We start from the raw sequence: 11,988 nt of genomic DNA, 5'->3' as shown, positions 1-11,988 counted from the left end.
TTCTGGTAAGGAGTACTTAATAAAAGCACTGGGTGAAGGTGTGGAGGTGAAGGTTTCACATCACTTCTATCAAGTCTACGCTTTGAAACATTGCTGCGATTAACTATTTAATCACCTTGATTTATAAGCACTTTAAGGACTTTATTTATTTATATTTATGCATATGAGCTGGTTTTGTGCTTTTATCCATTTTGTGGTTTTTAGCTACTAATGGTTTTAAGCATTGTTGGATCTTTTATACCAGTCTTTATATATGTATTTTATACATATATATATATATATGCACTTAAGCACTTTTTGTGAATATCATTGTTGAGCGCAATATTTACCCTCATTTTACAGTATAACCCAATGGTCAAGAATAATCAGGAGTTGTGTCTAACGAACGAAAGAAATGACAATTTTCAATACGATCATTCAAAGCTATATCTGTTTAGGTCCAAAAATTTGAGCTCTTAATGCCCAAAAGCAACACGAATAATAATGAAACCTAGATTAAAATAAAACCTGATAAATGTTTTCCATGAAATGGTAACACTGAAAAACTGTAGTATCCCTTTGAAATCCCTTTTGGGCAGTTTTCATAGTATTTAGGCCTCCTATTCACAAAGGATGCAAAGGTACCAAGTTATTTAATTTGTAAACAATTAAATAAACAAGGGTTTCCTGAAGTTTACAAAATAAATAAATAAAATTGTGTTCTACCATTAAGTTGGTCTTTGACCTACCCAATTACTGCTAGCAATGCTCTGTCGCACTGATAGAGAAAATCAGGTAGAGTATATCCACTAATCTGGAGACGCCATGATCTGGATAGATTTATTGTAAGGGAAATCACATTATATACAAGAGGTTTGCAAGAAACCGTTTCTTTATAATAGCAAGCATTAGTACAAAGCAATCAAGAGGCCTCTAGCCACAGTTAATGCAGTACAATGAATAATAACATTTAAAGTCAGCATAACCATGTGCTATTATTGTCATTTTATTTTAGGGAAGGGTAAACAAACAGTTCCTGAGTTCGCAACTAGACTGCAAACCACCAGCAAGATGTACCAAGTGCCAACTTTAGGTCACCAGCTTACGTGGCCACATCTTTTTGATTGTCTCTAACATGCCCCTGGTGCCACTGAATGGCTTGACACACAGTGAAATCTATTCAGTCATAGTCTTGTACCACAGATAAGACTTAATGGTCATTACTATATGATATTCAGATTTATTGGGAACTGGAATAAAAACACACAAGTGGCAGTTCAAAGGCTTGCTCATGTGTCCATTCATAAACATATTGAACTGTATATTAGCAAATGAAGCAAAAGATGGATTTCATGGGTAAACATGAAAAATACTTGCTCATATTAAGACTGTCAATATTATAAATGGCTATAGTCAGTAAAAGTCTTTGGGGTTTCTTAACAGTAAATTGTATACTAGGCATTTTGTTAACTGTTGCATTGAACACTGAAGGCTGTTGGTACACTCACCATAACAGTATAAACTTTTTTTTCTTTATTGTATCTCTACACTACTATAGCTGTGCATATTTTTTCCTGTTTGGATGTTCATGATAAACAGTTTCTCTACGTTTCTTCTTAAAAAGGTTTCTTTGGTGCTTTACACAGTAAACAAAACAACCTTAATCTGCAATATAAATGGATAAAAATCCATCATCAGCTAAAGTTTGAAATCAGCTAGCATCAATCTGCTTCTAGTGCAGCTGTGGAACAGTTTACAGGACCTGGCAAACTGCAAGAAGGATTAACTCATTACATACGTGACACAGGAAGAAACTGATAAAAATCAAATACTTTTAGGCTAGTCGGATACTTGTGACCATCAGGTAGACAGGGATAAGGGTGAAATAGGGCTCATAAATGTAATGTCATAGACCTTTTGTAGATTTAAGACATCTCGAGTCCAACCAACAAATTCCACTAACCCAAAACTGCACTTTAGCAGCAGGAAGATCACTTTTGTTCAAACAACTTGTATCACTATTTCTTTTAATAAGAAAGAAAAATGAACAAAACTTAAATGGCTCAAATGACAATGATCTCCTTCAGTTTATAAATGTGGCCCCCCAGGGGCTCATGTAAATCTGGAAAGCCCCAAAGGTTCTGGTGAAAGAAGGAATTGTTGCAGGGTCCTGTCATCATTCAGAATAGTGCATGATTGACTCCACGTAGTTGCCTGGGAAAAGACCCGTCACGCCATTCATGACACCCTCGTACCAGCCATCATCATTCTTCTTAATAACATATATGATAGCTCCTTCTTGAAAGGACAGCTCATCTTCTTTGTCCTTTGTATAATCGTAAATTGCCACAACTGGAAGAAAGAGGAAGATATTAACAGGCTAAACAGCATACCTTGTATCCATCAGGAAACAGTCTGTAACAGTTTGCAGTTGACACTATTTTACCATTTCAGATTTAAAATCTGTTTTAGGGTTCTTGTACACAAAGCCTATGTTGACTGCCGGCCGCAGGAAAAACCAAAACGTCGCTAATCTCTCCGCAGTCAAAACGATCGTATCCTAAACGCAATTCTTCCAGGTTAAGGAGAGGGAGGTTGTACCTCCCCTAACTGCAGCAGCTCCTAAACGATGCTAAAAGCTCATGTGTACGTGGACACATAGGCTTTTATAGAGTTTAATGCCTTACTGGTAGGATAAACTTACAAGAGTTTCTCCCAAAGGCAACAATGCATCATTGTTTCCACATTATTTGATTGAAAATGATTAGCTATAACACAGTATGAATGGACCACCACATTTGGCACATATAAAGGCCTGTGTAACAGGAATGGTTGCAAGAACAAATAGGTTACACCATTACCTTTCTCTAAGTAGTTTCTAGGTGCCCATGGAGGGTCTTCCTCAGCATATGGGTCACTATACTCTACTACTGCAGCTTCCTCCTCTTCATAATCTTCTGGAGGTGGGGGTGGGGGAGGAGATTCATCAAATACTGGTTCTTCTGCAGGGGGTGGTGGAGGTGGAGTTTCTGAAACTTAAAACACAAAGCAAAAAGGGTGCATGTTAAGGTACTCATTTATAAGCTTAAGACAACAAAACGGGAAGAAAAAGCTGTAAAGTAAAGCTGTTTTCATTGTGACAAATCATATTTTGTTTTTTATTCCTTAAGAATGTGAAAATGAAAACCTGATTGGTAATTATAGATATAATAAAATAAGCGACTGACCTGGGTTTTCACTGCCCCCCTCACCTTTGGCAGGCATGCCCATGCTTTTAGTTGTGGCACAGGCATTACAGGATTAAAACAGGCACCAAGTAGACGAAAGGTTACCCCAAGACTTCATATTCCTAAAATGTGCCTGCTGAATCATGTACTTGTATGAGAAAGTATCCTGTCCTCTTTGTATTGCTTCCTTTATGTGAAATCCCTGGTGTTCCTGCCTGTCCCCTTGCTTTCCTATTAAACACTGACCAGACTAAGCAGGAGAGCACAGTGTGGTCAGTTCTCTAGCTGTGCTGGGAACTCAGCCTGCTCTCCTTCAATGATCAGACTTGTCCTGACATGCCCCTGCTGCACAGCTATTCATTGGGAAGATCAGTGTATTGTTGCTCCCCCCCGCTTATGCAGCTGAGAACAGAGGGAATGTGATCAGTAATTAAAAAAAAACAAGGTAATTATAATTTCTTATATATATATATATATACATATATATATATATATATATATATATACATATATATTATATCTGAATAGGTTGTTTTAAAAGGTGATCATTTACAGTCACTTTAAAGTAGTTAAGTCAAAAGGGGTTTTAGGTTACCTTAATGCATTCTTTGCAATAAGATAAACCTTCCAGTTGCTGCTATGGACCCCCCTTCCCTAAAACACCAAGTCCTACATTGATCCAGTGCTGTGCCCATCTGAAGCTCTTCTCTCTGCTCTCACAAGCTTGGCCATTGGCTTCTGCTGCCGTTAGTCATTTCCTGTGAAGAGGGATTGGGGGCCAGGGTTGAGCTATGTGCACAAACAGCCCAGCACAGGTCACGCCCAGCAGCATGTTATGCCACCATAGGAACTAGCTTCCTTTTAGGCATACAGAAAAGAGGCAATGCAACTAGCACATTATGTAACACTTACCTGCAAACAAAGCCCCCATTGTCCCCACTGGAGGCTGAATCCATATTCGCCTGTCTTCCTTCCGGGTCTGTGGACTCCGGCTGTGCTACTGGCCGGAACCGCATTGACTTCCCTCACGGCGCCACTGGTCAGGGCACAGGGCTCTGAAAAAACGGCACAGGAGCCCATTCCTTCAGAGCGCATGCGCCGATGTCATTGGCTGCATGCAATGTAAATATTTCCTAAACAGTGCAAGATTAGAAGATTAGAAGATATTTACAATACCTATAGGTAAGCCTTATTATAGACTTACCTATAGGTAAAAACAGTACAGGGGGGTTTACAGCCACTTTAACAGCCACCATGTTGTATGCATCCTGTGTCAAAGGGGGAATCCTATATTACATGTTCATTTCTTTAAAAAAATGTATATACATTGTAAAATAAAAACAAAACATCAGTATAAAACTTTAAATGGCAAACTAAATTCAAAATTAATAATATGACAACACATTTTACTTGCTAAGTAAAATGCAATTAAGTACTTTGCGTTACATATATAGGATTAGTGAAAGATATGAACACCAGATAATTATAAAATCATTTATTTCTCTAACATACCATTCTGCCTCAAACTATATGGTTCCAGATAATTATAAAATACATATTCAATTCACTCTTTATTAAAAGTCTTTTTAATAATTATCTTTTTGCTTTGGAGTGTAAACCATACTAAAAACAGCACTGCGTTATTCTACAGCACTATGGGACATCTTAATCTAGTAATAACAATAAAATGGAAACTATTCCTTTCTACCGTGTATCTAAATTAAAAAAAAATAAAAAAATGGGATTTTTGACTTAACGTAAAATCCATTTCTCTAATGTTTATTGACAGACACAGCTACTGTTCTTAACCATTGGGTTATACTGCCCCATACAGGAGTAGGACACTAGGAAGAAAAAGACTGGCTAGGCCTATGGGCAGTCCCAGTGAGTATACTCCCTCTCTCTGCTATAGGTACTCAGTTTAGTTACAAGCAGTGTCATAAGAATTGCAACTCCACAGAGGGGTGGGTGCTGTGTCCGTCAATGAACATCAGAGAAATGGATGTTACGGTAAGTAAAAAATCAAATTTTCTCTTTCGCTCATTGACAGACACAGCTTCTGATCTTCATAACCATTGGGACATCGCAGTGTTAAACATCAGATGTGGGAGCAGCGAAAAATAAATTCCCAAGGTTAAACAGTAGCCAACCAGGTAAACAGGATTTTAACCAAAACAACTGGAGCTCACCTGAAAAACATTACACCCTCAAAGAGGACCAGGTCCTCTAAACAGCAGCCTGCAAAACCTTGCAGCCAAGGAAGCATCCGCAAATGCCAACACATCCACTTTATAGAACTTTGTGAAAGTGTGCACCGACGACCAGGTGGCCGCCTTGCCTTGGAAGGCCCTGGAGGCACTGAGTGCCCGAGTAGAGTGTGCCTTGACAGGGAAAGAAGGAACTCGACCCTTAATGGAAGAAGCCTGAATTACCATCCATCTGATCCATCTGGAAATGGTCGCAAAGGAAGCGGACAACCCTTTGAGGCCCATCCGTAAGCACAAATAGTGAGTTCGATTTCCTAAAAGACCCAGTAGCTGCCAGGTACACCCTAATCGCCCGGACCATATCCATGGCATGCAAAGCAATTTTCTTCGGATGTTTTGGCCTAGGACACAGGGAAGGCAACACGTCTTCATTTAAGTTAAAAATCAGAGGAAGGGACGACAGAAAGGGGCGAAGAACCACCTTATCACTGTGATAATGATCATGGTAGCACCAAACAGGTGATCTCCTTGAAAGGGAAGATCAGTCAAGGCCTCTTTAGAAGTCTGGTCCGCAGATCAGCATTTTAGCCAAAAGACACACTGAAGGGCCACTGCCGAAACAGAGCTGAGCCACTAGGGGAGCCGCATCAAAAGAGACATCACAGATAAACTGCAGCCTCCTGGACCAGCTGGTCCGCCCGCTCCGCAAATGCAGGGGGGAGCTACTCCCCCTCCAGGTCATGGCGCAAAAGCCTAGCCCATTCGGTCAGTCATGCGACACCAAGGCAATGGTGAATATCGGCCTCAGTGCCGAACCAGCCAGAATGTACTACTGTGGGCCACAGCCTCCGCTTTCCTGTCAGTCGGGTCCTTAAAGGCCAGGAACTCTTCAACGGGAATCATGATTGCCCTGTTCAATCTGGAAACCGGAGGGTCCACTACCGGTGGAACAGTCCACTTCTTAAAAAGGGACTCCTCATAGGGGTATCACCGAGCAAAATTGCTTTTAGGGACCCCTAAATAGGATTTCTCCAAAATAGGAGGGGAAAGGGAACACCTTTTCCGCGCTGAATGGCATGTGAATGCCAAAAGGAACCTGCGCCTCCGTCGCAGCTTCACCCTCCATCTTTAAGGTCTCACGCACAGCTACAATCAGTGCATCCACCAGCGTCTTTTTGTACGTGGTTGCAGAAGTGAGTGCGTGTGTCTCACGCACAGCTAGAATCAGTGTGTCCACCAGCGTCTTTTTGTACGTGGTTGCAGAAGTGAGTGCGTGTCTCACGCACAGCTAGAATCAGTGCGTCCACCAGCGTCTTTTTGTACGTGGTTGCAGAAGTGGAGGAATCCTCCTCACTATCTGAGAAATAAGGACGCAGTCGCAGACCCAGCAGGGTGACCCACGTCCGCAGAGGCCGAATCCAATTCAGGATCTAATGAGATGAGGCAGGGGAAGGCTGGGGGGCGCTTTTTGCCAGCCCATCGCCCAAAAGCCACCTCCACCCAGGAAAACCAAGGTCTCCAGGACTGCCGTTAGTGCATCAATGGATGGAACCCGGAGGGCCCCGCAGCCTCAGAGAGGGTATCAGGTGGGGAGATGTGCTCCCAAAGATTCCATGAGTCACCAGAGGGACCCCACAAAAAAGTGTACAACACTTCTAAGGGACAACCACCACTCTGGCAGCCCACCCGGTTGCCAGCCACAGAGCACCAATCGATCCTCAGTAGAGAGGGAGAGGACCCCACCAGACTCCCCACCCCGCAGAAACCAGGCACCACAGCTACCAGGAGAATCTGCACTGCATGAACTGCGATCAGGAAATGAAAAGATCCAGGAGTCAGCACCAAGGGATGAGGAGGGGCTCCCACCACCAAAATCACCACCCAGAGGGCTCCACTGTCATGGCCGCTGCTATTATCTATGGAAAACCACTGAAAAACGGATGGCAGACTACATACACATGGCCGCTGTGTATTAGGCACACCGGCTACAAGAAAATGGCGATACCACGAGGCTCCTAGGGACCCAGGAGCGATCCCTAGGCCTCAGAAAATGGCACAGGCAGGAAGGGGGGGCCCTGACAGGAGCCCCTACCAAGTACAGCCCCGCCCCCCCTGATCACCCGGCGATGCACCCCCCCCCCGCCAGCACAGCACCCTGCCCCCACCCTAGGCGTTTAACCAGGCCACCCCACAGACCCAGCGCAGGGTTCATACACATTTTCACCAATAAAATTCCATGACTTTACGTAAATATTTATGACCTAATGTTTCATGAAATGTCTGTATACATGTTAAATAAGAAGAAAATCCATGTCTTCTCTCCCATGTTCGAAATGTCAAACGTTTTATGACACGCTGTACATTTAGCAGGTCCCGGGTCCTGATCTTTCTCCAGCCACCTCTCATACTTTTCGTCATGAAGCCATACATTTTTAAAGCTGCATTTCCCTGGCATTGCTGTAACACTGTGAACACACTAACTTTAGCTGAAATTGTGTTACCCCAGTTGTAATTTGACCAATATACTGTAACTGGAGAAAGATTAATGGCCGCTCCTGCTTGGGGATAAAGCATCAGTTCAGGCAGTCATGATGGAGGTTCAGGCTGGCACAGACAGTCAGATGCACAAAATGCAACACTTAATCTTTTAGGCCCAAGCCACAGTCATGAAGTGCAGGCGGACTGGTATGGATGGCACAGATCTAATGCACAAATGCGGCACTTACTCTTGGAGAAAGAACAGTAAATGGGTGCTCCTGCTTGCAGCTGTAGCAAGAACCCCTGCCCCCCCCCCCCCCCCCCACTGACCAGTAATGAACCCCTGCCCCTCCACTGACAGACCACCATCCAGCAACTCCCATCCCACTACTAAACAGCCCCAACTAATGCACACAACTGCAGCCCCCCTCCCACGAGACCCCCAACTCCCCACTCCCAGCCCCCCCCCCACCAGTAATGAACCCCTGCCCCTCCACTGACAGACCACCATCCAGCAACTAACTCCCATCCCACTACCAAACAGCCGTTCACCTTCCTCACCTCTCTGCCCTGCTGTAGCCATAAAGCTGTGTATCCCTGCATGCTGATCCAGTGTCAATCTCCCCGTGCTCGACAACGCTCACCTTCCTCTCCGCCCGCTGTAGCCATCATCTCCCCGTATTCCACACCGCTCACCTTTGCCCGCTGTAGCCATCATCTCCCCGTACTCCACACCGCTCATCTCCGCCCGCTGTAGCCATGATCTCCCCGTACTCCACACCGCTCACCTTCCTCTCCGCCCGCTGTAGCCATCATCTCCCCGAAACGGTTACCGCCCCCTTCCGCGTCATCACGTTCATGTGGCCGGTCCGCCCTCCCTCCAGTGACACTTCCGCTGCCTAAATGGTTGTAATCTCCCGGCTGTTGCTGCTGCTGGCCAGTCACAGTCTTCAGGCAAACCGCGGCCGGCCCTCCCCGCTGCCTGATCCTCGGCTGCTGGCCAGTGACAGTAAGCACATACCGCGGACCCGGAAGGTTACACTGATGTAAATACAGTATGTGGCAATAAAATCATTAGGGAATAAAATAAACAAAAAAATCATTAAGCATCCGCTTCCCGCTCCTCCACAGTTCTCATATTCCATGACTTTTCCAAAACCTAGTGGGGTTTACTAATTCTCCATGACTTTCCCAGGCCTGGAAAGTGTCATCTAAAAATTCCATGACTTTTCCAGGATTTCCAGGACCGTACGAACCCTGCCAGCGTCAGTGAAGGGGGGGGGGTGGAACGGATGAAGGACCACTGGACCGATAAGGGGGGGTGCCTAACAGGAAGGAGGTGAACTCAGGGGTCCGACAGTCCCATGGAGGGGCCCACGTCCACCCCAAAACCCTTCATGGGGAGAGGGGGGGACAGTTACTCAGCAAAGCAGGAACCAGGCGGGCACTGCTCTAGACAGGACCTCCTCACCATCGAAATGGGGGGGCTTTCGGCCAGGAGGAACACTGCAACTTGAGCCTAGACCCCGGTCATATGCGACCTTGCGAGGCGTTTAACTCGCAGGCCAGGTCCCGTCCAGTGGGGCTATGTCGCAGCCAACCTAGCGTGGAGCTGACTGGCCAGACTGGAGTGACCACTGGATCTAGATTATTAAGCCCGTCACCCAGTCCGGCAGTTGATTGCTCTCACAGGAAAAAATCCAGGAGAAAAAAATTGTCAGGACCAGAGATCCCAGCAAGGAACTAGGTCCTTACTACTGACTGGGCAGAAAAAAAAAAAAAAACTGGAGTACCAATAGCAGAGAGGGAGTATACTGTCCATAGGCATAGCCAAACTTTTTTTCTGCCTAGTGTCCTACTCCTGTAGGGGGCAATATAACCCAATGGTTAAGAAGATCAGGAGCTGTGTCCGTCAATAAACGAAAGTGAAAAACATTTCCTATTGTACAGCTTACTCATCCTTCGATGTGGTGGCTGCATTATTTTGACCTGGTATTCCTGCATATATTATGCTAATGCCCTATTGGGGTTTATTTACTAAAGCTAGAGGGGGCAAAATTTGTCACAATTCTGCAGAGAAACCAATCAGCTTCCAGGTTTTATTGCTAAAGCCAAATTAAACAAGCTGAGGTTAGGAGTGGATTGGTTTCGCTGCAAAATTGTGACTATTTTTGCCCTCTCTAGCTTTAGTAAATGAACCCATATATTCACTGTATCCATGGAAGGAGCTATAGTTACCACACAGGCTGGACTTCAAATACTTCTGCTTTCATCTCCACTATATGGTGGATTTTAGGGACTAGTAGGTTTACTCTTTTTTTTGTCAATTCAAACAACGTTACCTACACTGGACTTGACAAAATTTACTTTTCTTGGCATGAAAAGAGAAAATCAATGCCACAGCACATCCAAGGTCTGGTAGGTTGCAATATAATAAATTTGCAATATGCTGCATTATTATAGGGGAATTCCTTCTTTATTATGTCAATTAATGTAAAAGCACAGAAAAAAAAAAGTACAGACTAGGATTGATAAACTTTTTGTACACATCTTGTTACCACAAAGAATCCCCTTTTAGAAAAAAAAAAAAAAAAATCAGGCTGCCTCTAAGGCCAGTCAAAGGTGGAATGATTTTCTTTCCTGCAACCACAGGGTAGGGTAGGGTAGGGTAGGGGTATCTCGGCCGGTCCCTGCTGAATTCCTTAAGATACGATCCATTTAAGGCCGGTCTAAAGTAACAATTTTTTTTAGCAGTTGTACAGACTAAATTTTTAGCAGACTATCTGCACACAAACTTACTGTTTTCTTGAACTCTCGCCACAAATCCCATCAGAGGTAACTGTGGAGTTACCTGTAGTATAGAAGGGGGAGGAGGAGCATGTGATACTGTGAGGAAAGGAGACATTATTAGTATAGACAGCTTACAGAGGTGTGTTAATTACAAACGAACATAACTTTATTGAAGATATTAACCCATCCAGGTATTGGAATTGCATTATCTGAACTGCAAGAAAACTATTATAGTTAAAGTATATATATTTATAGAACGTATACTTCTCCTAAAATGATTTGTAAAGAAATAAAAACTACTGTATATACTCCGTAGCACAATGTGTAATTTCTGCAGATTTTCAACCTGATGCAAAATTTCATCAGACCCAGCTTTTTCAAGTACAGGCATACCCTGTTTTACGTACCCTCGCAAGTACGGACACAGCTTGGTCAGCTTGGCATCGCACTACTCCCGATTTAGAACATTGGCATCTATGGGAAATCTTGGTCAGCTTGACATGGCACTACTCCCAAACCATAAGTGACAGGGATACCAAACTTAGGGAGCACCAAGAGGGGACTCAGGACTACAAAATATCCTATTTTGTGGTTGGCCAGCTTGCCTAGGTAATCTACCATGTCATAGTCCTGCTTTCCCTTAACATGCTCCCCAAGTTTAGTGTCCTTGTCACTTATGGTTTGGGAGCAGTGCCATGTCAAGCTGACCAAGATTTCCTATAGAGCTAGTGTATTTACATGCATTGAGAAGTGAAAAAAGTTATTGCTTCACTTTAAGTACATTTTCGTTTTACATGCATGCTCTGGTCCCATTGTGTACTTAAAAGTGGGGTATGCCTGTATCTACTAACTGCCCCCCCCCCCGACTTGATTATTAAATAGTTACTAGAGGGTGGCTTATTACTAAAACCGGTATATTCAGTAAGCATATAGCAAAACTGCCTCATTCTACACAGATTTCATGGGACAGAGCTTGGTGAGGCAGCTAACTGGTGATCTGTGAACCAAGTGATGCTCCCTCTGTTGATGACAGTAGCTAAGCTTTAACAAAGTCTTCATATATTACAGGTACGGTGGTAAAACCTAAAGGGGAAAAGCATTTAACCACATATACAACCCGCCTTCACTGAAATCCGGAAATTTTGGAATTCTTTACTAGTAAACAGGACATGCTGTATATGGATAGACTAAGAGATCTGACCATCGGTGGCAAATTATAGCATGCACATGCTGAGATTTTTTGAACAGAAAAACCTGCCTATATAATTATCTTGTCGTAAAAGGTATTTGACAAATGAAGCACATCC

The 11,988-nt window shown here is 43.7% G+C and overlaps 1 protein-coding gene across 27 annotated transcripts in view; it reads right to left on the bottom strand.

Annotated features, from left to right (window-relative positions):
- Positions 1 to 607: 607 nt before the first annotated feature.
- ABI2 (abl interactor 2) overlaps positions 608 to 11,988 on the bottom strand; it is a 136,059-nt gene continuing 124,678 nt past the window's right edge. For 7 of the 27 annotated variants that reach the window (XM_082260756.1, XM_082260744.1, XM_082260757.1 and 4 more), the window contains 3 exons: positions 10,691 to 10,777; positions 2,841 to 3,014; positions 611 to 2,331 (listed from right to left, as the gene is read on the bottom strand). In XM_082260756.1, coding sequence (XP_082116882.1) covers positions 2,156 to 2,331; positions 2,841 to 3,014; positions 10,691 to 10,777 — 437 coding nt within the window. In that variant the 3' untranslated portion in view covers positions 611 to 2,155. Of the gene's footprint in view, positions 2,332 to 2,840; positions 3,015 to 10,690; positions 10,778 to 11,988 lie in introns of all 27 variants that reach the window. The other 20 variants (XM_082260753.1, XM_082260754.1, XM_082260752.1 and 17 more) reach the window with 5 other exon arrangements.

Source organism: Pelophylax lessonae, assembly GCF_965119305.1.
Source record: "Pelophylax lessonae genome assembly, chromosome: 6".
NCBI classification, from domain to species: domain Eukaryota; kingdom Metazoa; phylum Chordata; class Amphibia; order Anura; family Ranidae; genus Pelophylax; species Pelophylax lessonae.
Note: the sequence above shows the minus strand (reverse complement) of the source record. Positions and strands in the feature narration are given on the sequence as shown.